We start from the raw sequence: 26939 nt of genomic DNA, 5'->3' as shown, positions 1-26939 counted from the left end.
TAAGATTAACCTAAAAATGTTAAACAATATGCTTTTTGGTGTATATTCAGAAAAACCATTACTAAAATAATTAACGTTCAAATTGGTAAAATACATCTATGAATATATTTTTGTTTAAATAAACGATTTAATGAAACAAAATGTTATTATTAACAAACCCAGGAATACTTATTGACTTAATCATTATTTCTATATCGATTTGTTGCATTTTGTAATAGCATAATACGCAAAAAACTATCGAAAATCATATAAAATACGTGTTAGAGTAACAAACCATGCCAATGAAACTGACGATGCGGATTACAATATGCAACAAGGTATGATAACGTACGTGTCTATAAAGTGCTAACCTGCACATGAGAGCGAGAGCCTGCTGCCTCTGGATTAGATTCCTCTGACCAGCCTCTTGCTGCAACAGAGGACAAGAGTAACGTCAAACTTTTTGTAAAGATATTTAACCCTTCGACCAGACAATATTTTGGATAATCAGTAAAATCATATCATAAACATCTGTTGTTCGAATTAAGAATAAATAAAATCAAGACAAAAACAAAGTACTAAATTTTAAAAGTCATAATTTTGTAGTTTTTAACAGTTTTATGTGAAATACTAAAGACAATAACGATCAGCATTGCACGTATATCCAAGTGAAGTACTAAAATTGTTAAATATTTTTGGATACTTAGTACATTTCAATGGAACCTTTCCTAATAGGTACATGTGAAATACTAAAAATGTGAAATATGTATATTAAACGGTTTTTGACAGGCGTAAGTGAAATAATATAAATGTAAAATGTTAATAAACGCTAGTGAAATAATCAGAATGGAGGACAAGTCACTATTACATATAGTACATTCAACCAACTTACACATCTAAACTATTAACGAAATTCGCAGAAAATTTTTCGTTGTAGTAAAAGGCACGGTAAACTGCACTGGTGTTCTCCATAATGTTTAACACTTTGCTAAATTTTAGGTATAAAATAAATATATGTATCATTAACCCGTTGTTCATAGTTTTGCATATTTTGTTACATTTTTTTTTAATAAATAGTATTCTTGTATAATGTTATTTAACGTAAATGTCTTTCACCTACTTGTTTAATAATTTTTGTTCTGAAACAAATACTACCGTGCTAAGGATAATTTATATTCAAAGTACTAAAATACTTCGGAGATTGACTTACCTGGTGGAGAAAAATTTGAAATTCGCAATATTTTGTATCAAATGCGTGAAAACAATCAACATGTCAGTTTAGATACTTTACTGGCCAAAATACGAGAAAGAAAAGTTTCTGACATTAAGAGGACTAGCCTTTGGAAAGTGTTGAGAGATTTAGGATTTACATTCATAAAAGAAAATAATAGGTTACTTTTATGCGAAAGGAGTGATGTGGTCCACAAAAGAATTAAATTTTTGAGAGAATATACTAGACTTAAATCTGAAAATGTAACATTCGTATACTTAGATGAGACATGGGTATTTGCAAAGGGTGGAATTAAAAGAATTTGGCAAGACGACAGCATAAAATCAATAAAACACACAGATAACAAAGGCAAAAGATATCATTCTTCATGCAGGAGGGAAAAAGGCTTTATAGAAAATGAAGATTTGATTTTTTCTTCAAAATCAAAATCTGCTGATTACCATGAAAACATGAATACAGATATGTTGGTTAAATGGCTTGGGGAGAAACTGTTACCTGGTCTGAGTAAACCATCAGTTACAGTTTTAAACAATGCACCTTACCATTCGGAGATTTTGGAGAAACAACCAAAACAGTCGTGGAACGTACCGAGCATAAAAAATTGGTAAGTTAAAAATAATATCAATTTTCCGGAATACGCCTTCAAATCAGAGTTACTGGAAATTTCGAAACGTAATGAAAAACCAACAGTTTATATAATTTACCAAATTGTATCAAGTTTTGGACATTAAGTACTACGGTTACCGCCGTATCGCTGCCAGTTTAATCCCATCGAACACATCTGGGGTATATGTAAAACGTATTATCATAATCACGTTGGATGCAGTAGATAGAGTGACTATGCAGTAAGGGAAATGTGGCAGAAAGCTCTTAAAACTGCAACTCCAGAAATATGGACCAAAACTGTAAATAAATGTGAAAAATTAATAGAAGAGTGGTGAATCCGAGAAAATAAAATTAGTCCAGAGATTAGATTTACATAATGAAAGCGGTAGTGAATTTAGTGAGGACGATGATGATTTATAAATTTAAATAATCAGTAAGTACACTATTATAATGTTATTTACAAAATAATTGTAAAGCAGGTTAATCATTATATGTATACATTCATTATTAGCCAAATAAACAAGAATATTTAAATTCCATTTGAATTTTTGCTCCTCATTTTATACAAATTAACTCAAACTGATAATATAGGCAAAAATATTCTAAACAATGTAAATAATTAAAAAGATTATGGAGAACTCCAGTGCAGTTTACCGTGCCTTTTACTACAATGAAAGGTTTTCTGCTAATTCCATTAATCATTTAGAGGTGTAAGTTTGTTGAATGTACTGTAGTTATCAAGCATTTAAATGTGAAATACTAAAACAAAAGAATGCTGTGTAGAAAAATTACCTAAAGATACAGTTTCTTCCCGTTCCCGTAACCAATGAAAACCTAAAGCATAAACAAAATTAAATAAAAGTAAATATTGTACTTTCAAAACAAAAAACGTAACTCCAAAATATTGAATGGTTCGAAAAGGGTTAATCGGGGAGTAAATATTTTGGGGGGCGAGCTCTCGCCCCCTGGGCGGGCGTGTGCGATATTTCTACGCACTAACCTGCACATTAAAACTAATACTTGATGTCTCTGGAACGTTTTATTTTTCTGTGGATTAAAGTTTAGTTAGTCAGGATATTACACATTGCATGTATAAAAATATAAAATTAAAATTGATATATACGAGGCTAAATCAAATATAAATCAATGGCTTCTCTGGTTGTATTGTTGCAATATTGTGAGTCGCATGGTGGTAAGTGCGGTCTATAAGGTGGATGCTGTAGACAATTCCAGTCGACATACGTCCATTTTTACTGCTCTGTTTGATGACTCATTTTTGGCAGGCATATACCTCATTAATAATCGATATTAATGAAGAAAAGGGTTCGAACTTGCATTTCCTGACTTAACACTCAAAAACGTTTACAGTTGTGACTGTCGTATTCCATGAAGTATCTTTCCTTCCTGGCATTGCTAAATGTTACATAAAATATCGCTTTATATTTGATTTTTCCTCGTATATACAAACATTTCCAAATTAATATTAATAACGAAATCAGTACAACAAGAACAAAAAGGGTAGTGATATTTTCATGCACCACGGCATTAATAACGATCATTCTTTTACATTTAATCGTAGTGTTTCTTATTTTAAAACTAGATCACTAACCCCTTTATTCCAATTGATTTTCGTTAAAAAGCAATCCAGACACAAGAATAACATTTGGACATATCAAATATTTTAAACAAGATAATAGCATTATTATGGTTAGAGGGAGATTTAAAGGGGCATATTTCGCGATTATTAAAAAAAATGAAAAATTCTACACTAATCTGGCAATGTTCAAACTTTAGATCAGTAATGGCATTACAAGCAAATAATGAGAAGGAATCTTAAAGGGATTAATTATAAAGAAGAATACATTTAACTTACAACTTTCTACCCAGGTTTTCTGTTGTAACAATATCATGCGATATATCATTTTAAAGATTATTTAGCTATCTTTTCAATGGCACTTCGTATTTTCAGTTCGGATGACCAGTTCTCAAAAAATTAAGTTAAAGATTACGATTATCAAATAAACATACAAACATCAAGTTTATTTTGTTTATCGTGTGCGTGTGTGTATGTATGTGTGTTTTGTTTATGGCCCTGACTTTAATCCATTGGCCAAAACCATCGAGTTAGAATCTATGGAGATGGGATCACGTGACTAAAAACGACCTCACTTCAGCCAAATTATTATGATCGTTGTGTCAGATCGTGTATGATTGTTTACGTTTGTTGTTTTTAGAATGTTTTTTAGTTTTAATACTTTTATAGTAACTGTAATATTATATTGTGAACTAATTTTTAGTCAAGTATGTAACGAACTTTGCACAGCGTTCAGTTAATTTGAATCAAATACATAAGTTGTAAAACGAACGTATTTCTTGTATTTCATACCGTATATACTCCATTCCACGAATATACGACTGTATGGGATTATTGCGACAACGAATATTTTATTGTGCAAGTAGAAGTATGAAAGTAAATTGGTCTAATTATTATTCCAATAAAAAGGGTCTACTGTTAGTATGACATCTGAACTAAAATTATTTCAGTTAATAGATGTTCAGATAGACGCAAAATTTATTGTGAAATATAATCCGAAAATAACAAAAAATTTTACCAAACGCTCATTTTTACGCAAATGTGTTCATCAGACATTTGGGTTGGATTACGGTGAAATGTATACACCAAAGAGGCGTGCCAGGTTTCTTTGATATTACACTATTTTATTACTTTATTAGGTACTACAACTGTAGTAAAAATAAATGTAGTATTTTTAATATAAATGAAAAGAAATTGGCAGAACGATGGTTCAGAAACCAGAAAAAGAATCTATATAATATTTAGTTTTAAATATTTGTTTGCTTTGAGTGGATGTACTCTAAACGTTCCGAAAGTAACGGGTATAACATACCGGCTATTGATAGTTAAAGTACCGAGTCGTTACAGATATTAAAAAGTAACGAAAATTTACATAGAGTTGCATATATAGCCGACTGATTTTAGTTTTAAAAACCGTCCGTATAGAGGCTTCCGGGGAAGAGAGGTGTCCGTTAAGAGAGAGTTTAATGTAGTGTACTTGTTTATTGAAGCCAAAAATGCCGAGACGTGTTTTAGATGAAGACAACTTTATATTTAATGTACTTTCTTATTTTACTGCTGAGAAAACAAACGGGGGCCCTTTGCGACCTGTTCAGTCCGTACATAAACGTTTGTGTGATGCACTCTGTATTAGTGAAACAAAACTAAAGTCGGTTTTGCAAAAAGCAAAAAAAGTGGACAAAGTGAACAAAATGTCGCACAATATAAATCTCGCCGACAACCAAAGACTATAGATCTTCCCGAAGGTTGCAAATTTGAAATCCGTGAGACAATATATAAAATGCGCGAAAAGAAAGAACATGTTTCTTTAGATTCAGTGCTACAAAAATTAAAAGACAGAAATATATTTAAAATTTCCAGAACAAGTCTCTGGAGAGTTTTAAGACAGATTGGTTTTAAGTTCAAAAAGGAAGGCAATAGAAAGGCTTTGTGTGAAAGAGCTAGACAGCTAAACAAATTTAAAAAAGAATGTTCTTCCTTCGTTTATTTAGACGAAACATGGATTTTTGCTAAAGGCGGTATCAAACGAATTTGGCAGGACGAGAGCATAAAATCCATAAAACACATCGATAACGAGGGAAAGAGATATATTATAGTGCATGCAGGTGGAAAACATGGTTTTATTGAGGGAGCAGATCTTGTGTTTTTATCAAAATCAAAATCAGCCGATTATCATGACAATATGAATCCGGAGATGTTTGTGACATGGTTGAAAGAAAAACTGTTGCCAAGTTTACATGAACCATCCGTTATAGTACTGGATAATGCTGCGTACCATTCGGAAATTTTAAATAAGCAACCAGCAAACACCTGGACCGTAGATAAAATAAAAGAATGGTTAACGAATAAAAATATTGCATTTCCTCAATACTGTTTTAAGCCTCAATTACTAACGTTAGCTAAAAGTCATGCACAACCAAACATATATATAGTAGACGAAATTATACATAGCTTTGGACATCGTGTGTTAAGACTACCGCCCTATCATTGCCAATTCAATCCAATTGAATATATTTGGGGGATATGCAAAACATATTATGATAACCATATTGGATACAAGGGTTACAGTGACGAGGCAGTCTTGGAAACATGGTAACAAGCATTGGATATTGCCACTCCTGAAATTTGGGGAAAAAGTGTAAAAAAATGTGAAGACTTAATTGAAGAATGGTGGATCCGTGAAGGTCGCATTGAAGCAGTTAATCCTGTTATAATTTACCATCCTAATGAGGATAGCGACGACAGTGATTATGGCTGTGAATCTGATGGTTGATGATAGTTTTAGGAGATTGGGAGAATAAGAGAATAAGTAAGTTTTTTTGTTTTTTTTTTTTTTTAAACTAATTGAATATTCGACTAAATAAAGTACACTATTTAATCAATTAAGTATTGTTACACTTCGTTTAAATCATTTAATTCAATTACTAACTTGTTTACAATACTAAATTCAATGATAGTAATTATATAATTCAAAATCTGAATTACAACTATTCTATAAACTATCAACTCTAGATTTATATCATGACTTCATATTTAAATCTAAGGTTTATATTTTGCAATAACAGTATTTTAAAAATGGGGAGAATTTACTATTGTACAATTCAGCACAATAGACCATTTAAGTCGATACCTTAAACCGAATTTAAAACAGTCGTATATTCGTGGAATGCAGTATATTTAGTTTCCAAATAAATTATTATTTATGTTATTATCTCTTTCAGGTACAAATTGTTATTTGATTGTATTAATTATTCTTTAAATATTATGTATATATGTCGTATTTTTAGCGTTTACAGCAGGATATAATTACTCTTTCCTACTTTTTTTGTTCCCGTCTAGGAAACGTCTGTATCTTTCCCGTATTGTTTTTGTCTTATTTTCTTTCCGTTCTCGTCACTTTATATCTTTCACGTTATCGCTCTTACCTAATTTTCTATCCATTCTCGTATTTACTAGGTTTCCCTGTTCCTTCAAAAATAGTGTGGTGCCTAACAGTTTCTTCTCTTACGTGTATTTACCTCACTCGCGAATCTCTTGCAGTCTAGCTCTGTCGAACCCCTACCAAGACACCTCTACCAGACGGAAGCCCATACCGTAGTACCCTTATTTGCGTAACCGTCTTGCCAATGATCAGAGCATTTTCCATCTTCCATTAAGCACACTTCTCCACAGCCTAACAGTGGCATTTATTACGCTACACTTTTAATCAATCTGCATCTTGTATTCCTACGTTGTAATCAATTTGTTTCCTACATTTTTTATTTTTTTATACTCGCGCAGTTAGTGAATTTAGTGTACATCATGATTTTTTAATAGCTACCCCATGGCAACCCCTTTAATTTTGATTGAATAAATCATAGTTTATTAAAAATGTATTGCACTTATTTCTTCTTCTTCTTCAGCCTTCATTTATCCATTGTTGTACATAGGCGTCCTCCAATTGCTTCCACGTTTTTCTATCTTTTGCAATTCTCATCCACTGCTTTCCAGCTACAGCTGTTATATCGTCTATCCATCTCTTTTTGGGTCCTCCCACGAGTCTTTTTGTTTTTCGAGGTCCCCAGAATGTCATTTTATGAGACCATCTGTTGGTGTCTTGTCTTGCTACATGTGCTACTCATTGCCATCTGAATGTCGCTATTTTTTACATGATGACATTTAGTTCTTCGACGTATTTCGGTGTTAGGAATTTTGTCTCTGAGGCTTATATTTAACACGGCCCTCTCCATGGCCCGTTGAGTTACTCTTAATTGTTCTGCCATTTTTCTTGTTATTGCCATAGTTTCCAATGCATAAGTTGCAACTGGTAGTATACAAGTTTCATAGGTTTTCGTTTTAAGTGTATTGGGATTTTTCTGTATTTTAAAATGAAGCTCACCTTACCAAAAGTAGCCCATGACAATTGTGTCCTTCTTTTAATTTCTAGTATCGTAATCATCGTATATATTCTTAAGGAGGGCAGCATATCTTGAATCTACTCTGGCGTCGTCCAATGCTGTTAAGAAAGCCCATTTCTCGATACTGTCGAATGCTTTGTGATAATCCACAAATGCCAGATGTAGTGGTATGTTGTACTCTATTATTTTTTCAATAACTGTCCGGATTGTTTGCAAGTGATCGATAGTGCTGAAACCCTTGCGAAAGCCTGCTTGCTCCACTGGTTGGTATGCATCTAGCTTAGCTGTCAATCTATTTGTTATTATTCGGGTTAGTAGTTTGTAAAGGTGTGACAATAAGCTTATTGGTCGGTAGTTTTCTATATTTGCGGCGTCCCCTTTTTTATGGAGTAGAATGACTTTCGCATTTTTCCATGCTTTTGGTATTGGTCCTTCCAATAGGCATTTATTCAGTAATGCTCTCATTGTCTCTTCTAATGCAGTACCTCCCATTTTTAGCATCTCTGAAGTAATTTTATCTTCTCTCCTGGTGTTTTCCCATTTTTTATTTGTTTTAGGGCGGCTCTAATTTCTGATGTAATTATTTCAGGGAGATCCTCTGAGCCCACATTTAAGATATGTTTTGTTGGTATACCGGGGTTCGGAATAGTAGAAGTATACAGCTTCTTATAAAATTTTCGGATTTCTCTAACGACGATCTCTTCCTTATGCGAGCACAATGTTCCACGGTCGTCTTTTATCTTTATGATTTTATTCCTGCCAGTGGATTTACATGCTTTTAGTACTTTTATGTTCTTATTGTTCTCTATGGTTTCAAGAATCTGGTTTGTTCTATAAGCTCTGTTTGTTTGTTATAAATAAGTTTGTTCTGAGCTCTTTTCGAATATTTTTCTTAACGCTTCTGTTGAGCGCTTTATAGTCCGGGTTATCTCTGTTCGTTCTTCTTCTTTTCTCTATCTGTTCTAGAGTCTCGGGTTTTAGTTTAGCTTCTTTTTGTTTTCTTATTCTGCAACAAACTTTCTTAGCGACTGTTTGTATGTCTCTAGTTATTTTCTCAGCTAGTTCATCTATATTCTTGTGCTCAAAGGAATTTGTTACTAGTTTCCGTGCTAATTCCTCTTGGTATTTCTCTTTATTACTGACTAGGATGTCTGCCATCGGTAAAGGGTTTGTAAGAGTGCACTTTTTTAGATTATGCTTAAATCTTCTGAATAACTAATCATAATTGTATAATAGTTTTAATATTGTTGAGTCCGGCCCTGATCCCGCCACCATATTAGTATGATCGTTAACCACACCTTCTGACGCGGTTTTTAATAGACACGTTAATATGATCATAGCTTCTCCATAGATTTTAACTCGATAGCCAAAACAAATATTGCTCAAAGTGTTTTCTAACATTGTGGACCATTTCAGGGGCAATATTTTTACACTATTTACGATGCGTTTTTATGCTGCGTTGCATAGACCCATAAAAAAGTCCAATGGAAACAAATGTGCCTCAAAGGTACAGCGAAATGCGCAGGAGTTAATTAATTTTTTTCGAGAAGTTTTCTTTGCTTTAATAGTCGTGTTGATCAATTATGACTGTTAAAGCGGGATTAATGGCATTTTACAACAAATCCAGATACATTTCGCCATCCAAAGTTCCAGGTCCACTAATATTATCCCCTAAAGTTTCCACCCAAACTTTGAGTTTCTGTGAACGTTCGGTGTTACCTCATAAAATATTTTCGGATTGTTTCCTGTTCAACAAAGACAGTTATGGCGGGTAATTTCACCATTTAGGTAAAAGCAGAGCTCATCAGGAAAACAAATAAACAATTAGAATATTCGTTCAATGATAATCTCAAAAAATTTGAAAAGACGATCAGAATCATCATAGTGTTTTTGTGAAGTAAACTAATGTTATTTTATCTCTTTCTGGTCGTTCTGGTCTCTTTCTCAGTCCCATTACTGAGAAATACTTAAATTATTTTGCCTTTGAGAATGATTCAAGTGTTTTTAGGGTCATTATCTACTTGATTTAAAGAACGGTTTTCTTCTAAGTCTTGGAATTAATTTTTGAGAGGTTTAGGGACGCGATTCTTCTTAGGGGTGTCCTTTTAAGGACGAAGTCGGACTTTTAATAGGAGGAGTTGATGGTACTTCCACAATCTGCGCTAAAATGGTATTTTAATAAGGGTAAAATTTGTGTATAGAACGCTTATCCGTCGGACACCTACAACATCTGGCAACTTGTACTCAAGCTAGGTTTTTATGGCAAAGTGACCCAAAACAGTTACCTTAACGGATTTTCGACTTTTTTTATTTGCCACAGATCCAGTTTAGACTATTTTAAAGTCCGGCCTATAGATCCTTTTATTTTGAAGAGTTTACAGCAAGAGGTATCAGAAGAGTTACTACAGGAATAATTGGATTATGCCTGAATGCCTATAAGGCCGTATCTTTTCTAGTCAAAGGTGCCAACGATGGAGTTCCTCTTGGAGTTCCGAAAGTCGAAAGGCTCAAAACAATGACTGGACTAGGCAATCGTAGTTCGCTATGGGTGTTTATAATATTTTCGATGTCGGAACTCGGTTTTGTCTGTAGACGACTTATGTACCTGGCCGGGTATTATACCCGGTAGAGCAGTTGCTACGCTGCGATCTATTGAAACTCAGTCTTCAGCTTGGGGATTCGTTTTGCCGGTTAGATGAGACCCCTGGTATACAGGGTGTTTGAAAAAAGGTAACACCATCTCTAGTATGGGTAAAAATCTGACAAATAATTGGAGTTTGCCTAGTAAAAAATTTTTGTAACGCGAACACAAAACAGATCAGAAAGGAGAAGAATCCTGGAACAGGCCAAGACCCAAAAAGGGTTGCCAGTGATGATGATGATGATGATGACTGGCAACATTGTAATAAAATTTTATACGAATATATTTTGAAGGCTGATACATCCCATGAATTTGTTTTTATATCTAACTCTCAAATAGGGCGCTAGTTAGAACGTTGGTACCAAGTAATGTTCAATATAATTTTTTAAGAGTAGAATTGTTAATAAAAAATCCAATTGAACTTAAACACCATACAAGTTTACAAAAAGATATTCTTGATAAAACTCACACTGTGTACCGTTTTTGTAATATTTTGATTTGAAAATAATTATGAAGTAATAATCGATAAAGTTCTAATAGGTATATCTCGATTTTCTCTAAAATTGCCATGGGAAACTGACATTTATTGATTATTATGACTATAAGTTGTTTGCATTTTGTTGTATTTTTTAGCAATTGTTAAATTTTTTATCAGTACGTTTTTTTTTTGATTCCACACATAAAGAATTATTTTCTCGAAATGCCATATAAAGTAAAAATACGAGGTACAGTTGAAAAGATAAATAAATAAACTTTAAAATAATACATCACACAATATTTTAGGGATGATGGACACCCCCGCTTTGGGGGTTGAAATTTGACAATGACCGTACATACAGAATATGTTCCGATAAAAATAAAAATTTATAGCTTTTGTGGAAGTATTTTTTGCTTTTTAATAAGCACAAAACCTGTGTGGAAAGTTTTCAAAATGTGTCCAGGGGAAAGTTCAACCCTGTACAAAATAATGGACTGGTACAAAATATTGTGAAATAATTTTTAGTAATGATCTCACAGAAGACCCTAATAGTATCTTAAAAGAAGCAAGAAAATACAGAAGAAAATGAATGAAAAGACGTTTAGAAGCAATAGGGCGAAAGAAAAAAAAACACCGGGCATAATCTGAAAGTTTACTATTGATTTATTCAATTTTAAGTGTAAATCCCCTAAGAAATTTCATAGGTACTAATTTTTAAGAAAATCTATTCTAGTTTGATAATGATTTGCGTGACCAATAATAAATTCGATCAAACTATAATGGAACGGAAAACACCAGTATGGAATCAGGTTATGTGTTTTGATAATTTAATGGGTTTCGTAAATCAATTTTTGGGATCATTATGCATAAAGCTCATATAAATTTAATATAAAAAATATTTTAATTAACAATTCTGTACCTCAGAATGAAAAGGAAACAGTCTACTTCTAATAAAAATTTTTAAAAAAATGCTTACTGCTTACTGTAGCTTGTATTCTCGGAGGCAGGCAATTTCTTTTATTATTTTCTCCACAACTAAATTAAGTCATCAACCTGTATGCGTCCACTGCCGGACATAGGTCTCCCTCAGCTCTTTATATCTGTCTCTGGACAGACATGTGGAGCTCACATGTCTGGTTATATCTGTCAACCAAATTTCATGTCCTAGGTACTTATGCGATGTAGTCTGCACAATATCCCTTCCATCAATAGCAATATTTCGAATTAGCACCAGATTAGTCATTATTTGCGAATTGTTCATATTAATCTTTAGTACGACCTCCAACGAAGCGTGATATAATTTTTCAAACATCATTATTGCATCATCCATACGATCGGCTATAAGGACGATGTAATCTGCAAATCTCAAATGACTGAGCTTTTCTTCATTTATTTTGATACCATGCTCATTCAGATGTGCCTTCTTACAAGTATGTTCTAAAAGCGTCGTGAATAGTTTTGGATATACTCTTATTGTTGTAGTGTTATTGATGTTTAACCTGTACATTATTTTAAGAATTGGTGTAGGCATTTACTTTTTTCTCCATGTACCCATAATGTCTTTCAGTTAAACGCTGTCGAATGTATTTATCAAGTCTATCTTTCTGACCTAGTCACGTCTTTCTTCTGACATCTACATCTTTGACACCTACAAAATCGCTGTTTTAAAAGCATCGATAGCTTCATCTGGCGACTGGAATCACTGCCCAAGCATTGAATTCTTGATCTTAGGGAACGTGAAGAAGTCGTTGGGACTTAGGTCGGAGCTATTCGGTGGATGGTTTAACAATTCGATGTTTTGAAACTCCAAATCTCTATTGTCTTTTGGGCAGTGTGAGCACGTGCATTGTCCTGATGTAGGATGATTTACTGTTGTGTGATACTTTGTCGGAGTTTCGCGATAACTTCTGGTAAACAAACGATTTTTTACAAATCAGAAGTAACCGTTCTTCGATCTTCTACAGCAATTGTTGCCACATCAGATTTTGACACAAAAAGTTGCGACGCTGTGTGTCAAAGTTTCTTTGACACACTTAGATCACTTTTGTTGGTTTTTCCTCATCGTGAAACACCCACACAGCGGATTGGCGTCTATTTTCCGGTTCGTAGGAGTAAATCCAGGATTCATCACCACTAACAATACTATAAACGTTTTTTGAGTTTTCTTTGTTGAACCGTTCCAATGTTTTTCGACACCAATTTCGACACCAACGGAAAACCAACTTCGTAAAAACCAGTTTTTCATGAAGGATCTTTTGAATCGAGGTCTTTGAAATGCTCAAAGATGCCTCTATCTCCCGGTATGTTACACGGCAGTCATCTTTAATTAGTTGACGAACCGCATCAATGTTTTGCTGTGTGCTGTTTTGGGTGGACCTGGCCTGAATTCGTCGCTGAGACTGGTGCGACCACGTTGAAATTAGCAATACCAGCGGGAAACAGTTGACTGGTGTGATACTTCATTCCCAAACACAGAAACCATTCCAGCGAGAAATTGCTGTTGGGAAAATTGTAAAAATTATTACTCGGAAATGTTCTCGGCTATCATCCATTTTTCGACTGACTTGCTAATTTCAAAAATTCACTGTATCTCCACGACTTTTATCGTAATGAAACTCTCGATTTATGTCAACAAAAGATTTAGGTTATATTTGTGTCGAAAAGTTTTATTGGTGGCGCCCTCTAATCGGCTATATACAAAACTAAGAAGGCAATAGTATAGAGCTCCAAATTAATTTTCGAAAGTGTTTCTCGAGATTGAATTAATCTGTACAAATTCGATGACGAAATATGATGTTCCTCTTCTTCCTTCGTTTCCACATGTACTCTATCATTGTTAAGTGGAGTTTCTTTCTGTTAATTTGTTAAATGAAAAAAAAATACAGGTAAAGAGAATGATGGTTCATATCAGCACAGCACACAAGTCTATTCACTTTATGGAAAATGTAAAGATCATACTTTTACTTTCAAACATGATGGTAAACACTTTCAACGAAGGCCTTTAGTGCTGAACATTCTTGCTGGCACCTACATTCTTTAAGATGCTCGAGTTTCCAATAGTCTGTGGTATTCAGTAACACACTTAACTATTTTAAGCTGTTTTCGGAAAGCTAGACATACAGTGGAGAATCGGAACGAACTTTCCCTGTGCATATGTTCGTTATGAAGACCTTTTGACTGTGTGAATGCTTTGGCGTATGCGGCGAAATAACTAATGTGAGGACATCACCAATGTTGCCGATGATAACCCTACTTCTATTCAGCCTATGTAATTAAAAAAATCAATAAAAAATAACTCACTCCGTACAAAATATATCCCATTTTGTAAGAAAATTTTAAAACAATTAATGTAAATGATAGGACATGTGGACTAATAGAAAAAAAATCTCCTATGTTTGTTTTTTATTATTTTTTTTAATTCGTAGTTTGGATAAAACTATTTCTTTATCGCCACAACTTGGAATTCTACATTATAATACTATTATTCATTATTGATTACACTTACACAATATAAAAAGCTCTTATTCATCCTTTTCATACTGAGGTACAGATGTATAAACTTAGCGAGTTAATATATAATATATGCAAACAAAAACTTACCTGTTGTTGATAAGCAATCGTCTGTTTCATGAGAACCATTCGAATACTTTGTTCCATAGCGTATTTCTTTGCCTTGCTAACTGCATCTGCATCGTCCGATGATAGTTTGGGTAGCGCTCCTCCCAAAATTCCTGCAATTGTACTGCTGCGTGCACCAGGACCTGTAATAATAATACGAAATGCACAAATGTGTAATACGATACAACGTAAATAATTGACAGTAATAGGTCTCTCGACGGCACCGACATTACCATTACAAAAACACTAGAAGAGTACTGTTATGATAAATATATGATTCATATTTAACTGTAAACATCTTTTTCTAACAAGTATTTTTTAACAGGTAATACCCAAACGGGTCCCCTCTTATATATGCGATTGGAATTCTCCAGAAAAGGGTCAAATAAATTCGTTGCCGACCGAAGATCAAATAAGCTTCGAGACAATTCAAGGGTCAACACAGGTCAACATCCATGGGCTTCGAGAGATCCCAGGCTAACGGCTTTTTGATATGTATAGCGGAATTTTAATCGTTGAAGTTAGTCTGAAAAATATAATCGAGACGATTTTTGAATTGTAACGCGGAAATAAATATTGTAAATACATAATATAAATTAAAGTAGTTGTGATAAGTGTAAGAATATTGTATATATAAATTAAATAAAGACTTTAATAAACTAAGTGTTAGAATAATTTTATAATAAATAAAGTTAATAAATTAGACTAATAAACTCAGTGCAGTACTTTTGAAACGATTTTGTATTTAGCAGGGAGATGAAAACAACAATGTTTCTTTTAATAGTCATTGTAACAATTGTTTTAAGTTCTTTATGGGTACTATTTTTTCAGAAGCAGGCTCAATAACCCTTTTCGTTTAATACTTTGCCAAGGATTTATTTTAAAAAGAATCATTCTGCAATTTAACGTAGTAAAATCTTTTTTAAAGTTTTTTTTTGTTCCTCAATGTTTATATATACAGCCGTGTCGAAGTTTTGAAAAAAGGGGTAACTTCGTTTCAAAGGTTCGTAGAACAGATCTTTGAATAAAAAAACTTAAAACTATATGTGTCACTACAAAAAAGTTATTCATTTTATATAATAGTTTAAAAACACTGAAATTTTGTAACGAAGCATAATTAACATTGTCCAAAATTAATTTTACACTATTTTTATGATTCTAAGAATGAATAAGAATAAGAAATGAAGCTGAAATAATATTGACTATCAAAAGAAGAAAACTTGAGTACTTAGGCCATGTTATGAGAGGGCAAAGATACTCATTATTGCAGCTTATTATGCAAGGAAAAAATTCGAAGAAAGCGAAATGTGGGAAGACGAAGCATATCGTGGCTTAAGAACTTAAGGGAATGGTTTTATTGCAGTAGTGCAGAACTATTTAGAGCGGCAGTCAATAGGGTCCACATAGCCATGATTATTTCCAACCTTCGATAGAAGATGGAACTTAAAGAAGAAGCCAATCAATCACCGTCTTATCATGATTCACTAGAAGAAGGAATCGGTAGAACTAGAAATCAGAGGGAAATTTTGTTGACCGAAAAATATAATTTATTTATGAAGCGTAGACTGAGAGGCGACCAGTTAAGGGTTAAATAAAGTGATATATTAAAAACTATCATCATCATCATCATTTGACCACCAAGACTCCAAGACAACTCTATGTGAGTCTTGGCCGCGTTTACTATTTCCTCTATTCTTGTCGGTCCTGAGCAGCTATTTCCCATTACTGTATTCCCATTAAAACCCATATTAAAAATATTCCCATATTAAAAACTATGAGATACAAAAAAAAGGAACAAAAAAAAAATAAAAAGTGTTAAAAGCAATATGAATATACCACTAACCTGTAATGACCTCGCCAATTTGACTCAAATCATAGATATACTCGTATCCCTCACACAGTCCTATAACAAATATAAAATGATAAAAAATAATTTCGAATTTTATAAGTAGAAAGTCATAACAGATATTATAGTTTTATGTATTGTCAGACGTGGTTTTCCTAGTAGAAATTGACAGAAATATTTGTGGATTCGGTTAATTTGCACGGGTTACGGTTTAAGTAAATAAGCAACGATTCAACTGACCATCTGTACAACGTTCGTAGAAGACTAGCCAGACTATATCTGCATCACCAACAATGTTTTGTTGCTGCCAGCCGTCTCAAATATTACAAAAATTATTCTGTTAAAATCACAAACAATTTGCGTGATCTTAAAGCGGCCCACGGTGGGGCCAAAACGCTACTACAAAACGCTTAAAAATGATTAAATCTTCAGGAGATTGAAGTATAGCCTGGAAATTTGGCAGACTTGTTTGTGTTACCAAGTAGTTGGATAGAATATATTATGAAACGAATTCGAGGATAATGAAATGTTCCGTATACAAGACAATATTCAAGAAATAGAATAAATATTTTTCAAACAAGTTGTGCGAGGTATCATTGCTATATATAGGGTGGAAATCACTAATACTCGTCAACTTTTAAATATAAATATGCACTTTTTAAAACTACATTTAAATATACAGACTTTAATGGAAGACGTTTTATATTTTTAAAAGCTCCTTAACAACTTGATTGCATTGAACTATATTATCATGTAATGTATATTATTGTTACGAACATGCATTCAGCGTGTCCCGCGTAGCGGTTGCATCTCGAAAGCGACTCGAAGTTTCCAGGGATATCGAGTGCGAAAGAGAACAACCCGTGACGTAGGCGAATTAGAGGTGGGAATTTTCTAGAACATAGTAACTTTGGTATATATATGTAACGATGTTAGGAGTGAGTTTTAGTTGTTAAGATATTACCGAACTGTAAACTTATAAATAAATATATTTATATAAATTCGAACCGCTCGTTTTATTTAAAAACGCTACAGTTGGTGTCACAGTGTGAGGACAATTAATTATTTATTTAAAAAATAAATTCAGCAGTGACTTTTGAAAAAGACTTTTGAACTTTTGAAAAGTATTGTTCGTCGCGAACATCCGCGTAGTTCGGTAGTGATCTTTGTACGAAAGAACATTTAAAAAAGTACGTGTGTGCCTGACAAAAGATGCTGCTAGTAGAAGTTTCAGTGAAACAGTTGCGTGAGCAACTAGAAGAACGTGAGGAAGACGATACTCCAAGAATGACTGAAAACTGTTCTCAACAATAATGGAGAAGACCCAGAGACATTCCAGTTCCAATCAGCAGAAGAAGCAGTTTTAACGAAAATAAAAAACGTGTCGCAAATGATTATTGAAGAAACTTCTAGAAAAAATGATAATAAATTAGAGAATGTTTCCAAAAGATTCGACGAAACATTCGAAAATGTATCTAGAAGATTCGACGAGACTTAAAATGTTATATACATTGACAATGTATCTTCTGTATAGAACCTTTGAGAACGATGATGGTACAGAATCTAAGCTTCAGTTGATTGTACCTAAAAGTAAAGTGTCAGAAGTATTGCGTCAGTTGCATGACGGTGCATCAGGTGGACACTTTGGTATTACGAAGACTCTGCAAAAGGTTCGAGAACGGTTCTATTGGGTGAACTGTAAAGATGATGTAAGAAGATGGTGCCGGAAATGTGAACTGTGTGTAACCAGTAATGGTTCAGATGGTAAAAAGAGGGCACCCATGAAACAATACAATGTTGGTAGTCCTATGGAAAGAGTAGCAATCGACATTGCAGGTCCACTTCCAGAGACGAATGATGGAAATAAATATATCCTGGTAGCCATGGATTATTTTACGAAATGGACTGAGGCCTATGCGATAACAAATCAAGAAGCTGCTACCATTGCAGAGGTACTGGTTAAAGAATTCTTTAGCCGATTTGGTGTTCCTTGGAGATCCACTCCGACCAAGGGCGAAACTTCGAGTCAAACCTTTTCCAAAACCGCTCGTTTTATTTAAAAACGCTACATTATGAATAACAGAGGATGAAATTTTGAAATTATAACGTGAGGAAAATTGTTTGTCCTTATTTTAAAAAAATATGAAAAAACTAAGACACGTAAACTTTAAATTCAAATGTGCGCTTTTAAAATATAAATTTAAATCTACAGGGTGATTCACAGAAGACTAGCATAGTCCATCATCTTTATTTTTAATGAAACACCTGTATATTTTTATGTTTTTAAAATCTCCTTAACCTGATCTTAACCAACTATACTCTGTAAAGTCTATTATGAATAATACAAGGTGAAATTTTGAAATTAAGTAGGTATTGTATTTAATTTCATCCGGAAATTACATAATATGTTGATACTTAATTCAGAAAATTGATGCCTGTATTTAGCTAATTAAAAAATACTATTAAATTAAAGTGTGATAAATTGTGAATAATGCCAATATTTTATGTATTTATTGTCTAGACGAAAATTACACATAATTTCACAATTCCACCTTGTATTATTCATAATAGAACGTATATAATATACTTTTTTGATTTTGAGATGAGGTTGTTAAGTAGCCTCTAAAAACATAAAAATATACAGGGTGTTTCATTAAAAATAAAGATGATGGTCAATACTAGACTTGCGTCAATCATCCTGTGCATTTAAATTTGTTTAAAAAGCACACATTTGAATTTAAAAATTGATGTGTCCCAGCGTTTTTTGTAATTTCCTAAAATAAGGAAACAAACAAGTTTATTCCATACGTGGTTTCCACACTTTATAATTTCAAAATTTCACCTTGTATTATTCATAATAGACCCTATATCATATAGTTCATTGAAATCAGGTTGTTAAGCAGCTTTCAAAAATATCCAAAATATAAAGGGTGTTATGTAAATATACAGGTGTAATTGAAAGCATATCGTGGGCTACGGACGAAACGCAATCGATGAAATGGATCGCGTCGACGTGTGAAAAAATAAAAACAAAAGAAACGCAATGTAATAAGATATCACGCGACCACACACTAAGTTGAGTAGTAAACGCAGTCCCATGCGTGTTTCTTAATAAAATAAACTCAAATATAAAACAAAATATCGAATCCAATCGAATCGAACTGAGTTAAATTAAAAACTATCGCTCCGTGCGTAGACGATAAGAAAGCTATGTTTTTCCTCGGTCACTCCCATAGTGCCACATCACGTTTTTTATATACAAAAAGCGCACATTTATATATAAAAGTCGATGGGTCTCAGCGTTTTTTATAATTTTTTAAAACAAGAACAGAAACAATTTTATTCCATAAGTCTGTATAAATTTCCAGCCTGTATAAATTCATACTGTATTAATTTGTGTGAAGTGTCATGTAATACAAACGAAATTTTTATAGGTATTTATAAATGTAAGAATTTATTTGAAAGAAATTTAGCTTTTTTCGATTTGTTTGGGATGTGGATCCACAGTTTGCAGGTTAACGCAGTTAATTCCCTTTTAGGATCTTCATTCGGACCCTTGATAACGAATTAATATATACTTGTGGACAGCCGTAGCTCAGCAGTACAGTAGCGCACCTAGAATTTGCCTCTGGGGGGGGGGGCTTCTGGCTGGTCACAGAAATTTTTTTTTATGATATTACCCCCATTTTGATTCCTTAAAATGTGTAACAGTGTCGGAATGGGGTCCTAGGGGGGTGTTTTAACCCCCAAAATCCCCCCTGGGTGCGCCACTGCAGCAGTAAGATACTGTCTTTGTAAGCCAGAGCGCACGAGTTCGAATATTGGCACCAACAACAAAATTTTCATTTCTAAAAATGATACGAGCCGTTCACCGTGCTTCGGAGGGCACGTTAAGCCCTCGCCCCCCTGGGCTAGTGTGTGCATCGACACTAGCTACTTGAAACAGGGTTGAAGATCCAAATGGCGCCGGAAGCTATCCGAAAGGATTACCCTGGCAAAAATGCCATACGATATTATTATTATCATTAATATATACTTAAAAGAGTACACCAGAGGCCATTTTTTGTAATGTTTTGAAAAAAAAACCTTGAATTCTTTCATTTTCTTCCTCCTATTACTATTGTTGGACATTGGAGAAATTAATATGCTCGCCTTTAATAATAGAAAAAAATTGTAGAGTATTTGCTTAAATTTTTTTTTCAAATCTCCGCACTTATCTTTGTAGTGGACAAAGGGATCTAAAATTCCAGTTCAGCTTGCCTAAAAAGTAGGCCTCTGCCAATTTACTAATCACAGATTTTCACAAAACGGACAATATAATATGTAAACAATGCTAAACAATACATTCTATTGAAAGATAACAAGTTTGATACGTGATACAGGCGTTGTTGTGGGCTGTTGTCTGTTGAAACTGAACTATTTTTATACTTTTGTTTTTTTTTAATTAAATTTTTTCGTGTTGAGTGTCACCAATTTCGTAGTTATGAAATTTAAATATGTCTATTTCCTGAAATTTTTGAATTGTCAATTGCCGCTAACCACCCAAAGCATCGACCTAAATATTATATTTTAGTTGGCCAGTTAAATCGTTGCTTATTTACTTCTAGTAAATTATCGAGCCTATGTTTTTAGTTGATCTTCATCAGTTTTATTGTTTATTAGTGTTTAACTATGCACGTTTGTATTTATCACAATAATTGAATCGCTTATTTGAGAAACAAGATGAGTCCGAATATGCAACCTTAAAACTGTTTATTTCCGGAACTAAAAAAACCATGACCTTTGTTTCTTGCAGTATTTCCCTAATTTATTGCTTCTAAAATTATTATAAAATTTTGTAAATATTTCAACTCAAAGTTATTAAAATACATTTTATATAAAATGGACTTATATTGTTTCTCAAATATATTTTTATTTGAATTAAAAATCGTATTATTTTATTATTTGATTATTACGAAAATAACATATATAACCTAATGAACTCATTTAATATTCTTCAACTTGATTTTGGTCGCCATGAGTGATTGGCCAGGTAAAGATTTCTCCATAAAAAGTTCGGAGTTCAGGGTTTTCTTTATTGTCTCTTGGAAGATATGGTCTAAATTTCTTAATATTTTTTCTTCATAGTAATGGATAGGCTGATTGGATAGTGTGTTTGGATAAGCTGGAATTACAGCTTATTTCAAATCGAGTGGCGAGCCCTTCCACGAAATAGTTAATCGCGCAGGCAATAGAATATCTATGATCAGACCCATGCAGTGGCGTTGCAATATTAAACAAATGAACTTATTTGAAATCGCACTAATTACAAAATCATTACTCACTTAAATAATAAATGGAGTTTGATTGTACACAGATTGTTTTATAGATACCAAACTTTTTGTTTGTTATAATACCATCTTTAATAACTGTAATTATAAAGTCATTATTAATGACTCCTTAACGACTCGTTAAGGGTATCCAAAGAAATGATAAGAATTATTTCCGAGAATTTCTAGTCACTGGATTTCAAACGAGTTCGTAATTTAGTCTAATGTTGTCGAGTCTCAACAAGAAAGATGCTACCACGCGTATTAGAACTATTTTGCAAAATTGAGATGATTAAGTGTAGTACGAGTAAACAGATCAGATTGACATCAGAATCCAAAGGAATAGTTTACAATGTATTTAAATATATGCAAATACTATTTCCTGACGATAAGCGAACCAGTATTAAACAACGTGTGAGTGAAGCTACTGGAGTATCTTTACGTACTGTAGAAAGGATGATTCAACAAGCGAGTTTGTTAAAAAACGCAGAGTCAAATAATACACTAAAATTTTCAGCTACAACACTTGCTAAAAGAAAAGCAACCGTGACAGACTTGGGGGAGTAAGACAAACAGTTCATTAGAAATACCATTAATCGTTTTTATGAGACTGAATGTTGTCGTGTATCATTGAAGCTTTTGTAGAAAAGGCTTGAAGAGGTGTACGAGTGGACTGGAAGTGTGAGTTCTCTCTACAGAATTGTGCAAGATTTGGGATTTAAATGGAAGAAAACGAAAGATAATCGACGTTTATTAATTGAACGCAATGATATTCGTGCTCTACACATTAAATATTTGGACAAAATTAAATATTACAGAAGCGAAGGTAAGTTAATTGTATATGTTGATGAAACCTATGTACATGCAGGACACACTACGCCAAATAGCTGGACAGATGACAGTGGCAAAGGATTGCTTAAAAACATTTCAAAAGAACGTAGGTTGGTTATCGTACATGGTGGCATGGAGATGGGTTTCATACAGAATGCCCTTCTGATTTTTAAGTCAGGAGCTAAGACAGGAGATTATCATGATATGAATTCAGAAAATTATGAAAAATGGATCAAAGAACAGTTAATCCCCAATTTGCCTGTTGGATCTGTTGTTGTTACTGATAATGCGTCATATTATAATGTATAAATTAATAAACCACCCACCAGTAATTCTAAAAAAATGGATATGATATCTTGGTTGACAGAAAAAATTTACCGTTTGTAACGTCAATGTTAAAACCGCAATTGTATGAAATCATCAAACGACACAAACAAGATGATATTCAATATAAATTTGACAAAGTGCTGCAAAAATGTGGACATGTTTCGTTAAAACTTCCGCCATATCATCCAGACTTGAACCCTATAGAAATGGTTTGGGCGCAAATAAAAAAAGTTGTAAAACAAAACGTTTATTTTAAGTTAGAAGACGTAAAAGTGTTGGTGGAACCGGAATTTGCTAGAGTAACTGTAGATAACTGGAAGAAAGTGTGTGCCCATGTTGTCAAGGTTGAAGACAAGTATTTGGAAAGTGAACGTCGCATAGATGTAATTACTGAAGAATTAAGGATTGATTTAAATGATTCTAGTGACGACGACAGTGCATCTGATTATGAAAGTGAATAATATAATTTAACATTACGATGTGCCTATGTAAAGTAAGTGAATATAAGTTTTCCAAACTGTCCTGTATGTATTATTTCTTTTACTTTATTACAATCATTTTGTATATTCTTCTATTTAACTTTGTGGCGTTTAAGTCAGTAATAATATAAATAATAAATGTTTTAAAGTTAAAACAATCTTTGTAATTCAATATTTAGTAATACTGTAATAATACTGTCATAATAGAGGAAATCGAACAAGCAATACGAAACGCAAAAAACGGAAAAACTGTAGGTCCAGACGAAATACCTGCAGAACTACTGAGATGTCTAGACGATGAAACTCTACCTGTACTTCTGGACCTATTTAATGAAGTATACAAAACTGGAAAAATCCCACAGGAATGGTTGGTGTCCTTTGTAGCAATACCAAAAACAGTATATGCCAAAGATTGTTCAGACTATAGGACAATATCACTAATAAGCCATACCCTCAAAATATTTCTAAATTTGATTCATGGAAGATTATATAGAAAACTAAAAGATGATATGGATGATACTCAGTTTGGGTTCCGCAAGGGACTGGGAACGAGAGAGGCATTGTTTGCTTTTAATGTCCTCTCTCAAAGGTGCTTAGATATGAACCTAGATATTTATTCCTGTTTCATCGACTTCGAGAAGGCATTCGACAGGGTCCGACATGAAAAACTAATAGAAGTACTGAGAAACAAAGATATAGACAGACGAGACTTACGAATCATTATCAATCTGTATTGGAATCAAAAGGCCAATATAAAGATAGAAGAACAAAAGTCCGAAAATATAGATATAAAGAGAGGAGTAAGACAGGGCTGTGTTCTGTCACCATTACTGTTTAACGTGTACAGTGAAGCCATATTCCAGGAAGCGATAGCGGATCTGGGTGATGGAATCTCTGTAAACGGAAGAATAGTAAATAACATAAGATTCGCTGATGACTCCGTTATAATGGCAGACACCCTGGAATCGCTACAAGAATTGGTAAATAGAATTAACGATTATTGCATTAGATACGGACCAAAAATAAATAAGAGAAAAACTAAATTTATGATTGTCTCAAAAACGCAACATGGAAATGAAAGATTAATGATAGAGCAAACCCAGATAGAAAAGTAGACACATACAAATATCTGGGAACCTGGGTTGATGACAAAAATGACCAAAGCAAAGAAATCAAAGTCCGAATTGAAACTGCAAGGCGAGCATTTGTAAAAATGAAAACAATGCTTACCAACAGAGACCTTCAGTTGCACCTCAGATTGAGGGCTCTAAGATGTTACATATTTTCTATCTTACTATACGGAATGGAAGCTTGGACATTGAAGAAACAACACATAAGAAAAATAGAAGCGTTCGTAATGCGGTGTTACAGAAGAATATTAAAAATTCAGTGGGTTCAAAGGATTACCAATGCTGAGGTACTACTACGTCTAAATAAGGAGTTAGAAATTATGAACAGCATAAAAAGAAGAAAACTAGAATATTTGAGTCACATAACCAGAGGAGAAAAATATGAGCTGCTGAGATTTATTATGCAAGGAAGGATCCAAGGAAGAAGAAGCATAGGAAGAAGAAGCATAGGAAGAAGACGCATCTCCTGGCTGAAGAACCTTAGAGAATGGTTTAACTGTAATTCACTACAACTTTTCAGAGCAGCAGCCAACAAAGTGACCATAGCCGTTATGATATCCAACCTCCGATAGGAGATGGAACTTTAAGAAGAAGAATACTGTAATCTGTAATACGTATCTATGGTTTAACATACAGACAATTTATGTATGTGATATATTATAATATGTATTAAAATTTAGAACAATATTGTAAAAAATATAATCCAATATCATTGTTTAATAAATTGTGTTTACCTATCTTTAACAATTTGATTAAAATTATAAGTATTTTTTGGAACGCCACTGCTTTGTTCGGCGAGGCTTTACCGTTCCTAGAAATTTCCGCCACTACAGTTGAATCATACTCTATCAGTGTAAGTCTTACCCTTCTTGATAAAATAGGAAAAGAATGCGTTAAGAAACAGTCTATTAAAGGTCGTGCCACGATCCAACCAACGGGTATGGGTAAAATGCATAAAGATCGAAATACCAAAAGATAATCTTTTTCCGTTGGTTGTTTTGCCATCATTATTTCTTTACTCCGTCACAATTTCTTTTGTAGTAGGTTGGCCAACATGCTTCAAAATCTTTTATAATACTGTTATCGGTCATTAAAAAGACAGAAAATTTGTTAAGTTTAGCGGAATTGACTAAAGTTCAACATACTTCTTAATCTAATAAATTCGGTCATGTTTTTTAATATTTCGTTTAATAACTGCGAAGTCTCGATAACATGGCATATAAGAATGGTATTTTCTTGGTGGTCAATATTTGTAAATTCTTTGAACAGTATTATTGTTAATTGCTCGAAAATTTATCACGAAGTCATCATTAAATCATACATTGCCTACCGTTTAATCAAAATATGCGCGAAATATTGCTAGTGATTTAAAATTATGTATTTTGCCAGTGGATATTCTTGGAGACGATGTAATATTTATGCATGGTAATGCACGGCCTCACACTGCTCAGATTGTTAATGAGTATCTCGGAGATGTTCAAATCAACGTAAGATATTTATGTGGCTTTCATGGATTACGAAAAGGTTTTCCATAAAATTGCGTTCAAAGAATAATCAAATGTTAGTATATTTGGTCAGTGTTGTTACAGGGCATCGAGACCTGGACCCCGAAGGCTAATACGATCAATCGCCTAGAGGCGTTTGGGATGTGGTTGCATAGAATACTTAGAATACCCTGGGCAGCGATGAAGGCTATCGGAACTGTTAAATAGTGAAAATGCTGAGTTATTGAAAACGATTAAAATGAAAATAATTTCATACCTAGGGCATGTTCTTAGAGGAGATCAGTACAGAATCCTTCAGCTTATGAAAAGCAAAATCAAGGGCCGAGAGGAATTGAAAGGAAGTAGATGTAATGGCGCTATTGGTCAGGAATACACAGTGCCGAACAATAATTATCAACTGAAGAGAGTGAACAACTCAATGTAATTAAAAACGTAAGGGGGACTTTGTGCGTATTGCGCCGAAAAAAGAAGGGAGACGTTTACAGAGACATGTGGTGACCACCAGAAATTCTAGAGATTCGCAACATACTAGTCTAGGAACGGGACAATCTTCACGAAATGTAATCTAAAGCATTGTCCGTCGTTTTCAAATTGTTATTACTGCCAGAGAAAGGAATACTCGCTACTGAACTCCTCAAAATTTCTAATGTTTTAACGAAAAGCAGTTCAAAGTATAAATTTTTCATTTTCATTTCTTTTAATAAACTTTAAAATCACCCGCTTGGATGACATTAGAAAGTGTTACCATATTTGAGGGGTGTAAAATCAAAGGCGGCAATCTACACTTTTTCTTGGTTTGAGTTAGGGGCGCCATCTGTTGCGTTTTTGTATTATCTGTTAGATAAAACTATTTGTAAGAACCGAAAGCGGTCTTAACTTTATACAAATCGTAGTAAAAAGTTCATGTTGGGATCAAAAGCGTCAATCTTCATAGCTGAGTGCGTACCAAACACGGCAATCTCCGCTTC

At 33.6% G+C, this 26939-nt stretch overlaps 1 protein-coding gene across 2 annotated transcripts in view; it reads right to left on the bottom strand.

Annotated features, from left to right (window-relative positions):
* hfp (Poly(U)-binding-splicing factor hfp) overlaps window positions 1-26939 on the bottom strand; it is a 63130-nt gene that overhangs the window by 16416 nt on the left and 19775 nt on the right. The window contains exons 3-5 of one of the 2 annotated variants that reach the window (XM_072534141.1): window positions 16388-16447; window positions 14527-14687; window positions 2817-2863 (exon numbers count right to left, since the gene is read on the bottom strand). In XM_072534141.1, coding sequence (XP_072390242.1) covers window positions 2817-2863; window positions 14527-14687; window positions 16388-16447 — 268 coding nt within the window. Of the gene's footprint in view, window positions 1-350; window positions 410-2816; window positions 2864-14526; window positions 14688-16387; window positions 16448-26939 lie in introns of both variants that reach the window. The other variant, XM_072534140.1, reaches the window with a different exon arrangement.

The sequence above is a fragment of the Diabrotica undecimpunctata genome, chromosome 6 (assembly GCF_040954645.1).
Source record: "Diabrotica undecimpunctata isolate CICGRU chromosome 6, icDiaUnde3, whole genome shotgun sequence".
NCBI classification, from domain to species: Eukaryota; Metazoa; Arthropoda; class Insecta; order Coleoptera; family Chrysomelidae; genus Diabrotica; species Diabrotica undecimpunctata.
This window is presented reverse-complemented; position numbering and strand designations above follow the sequence as displayed.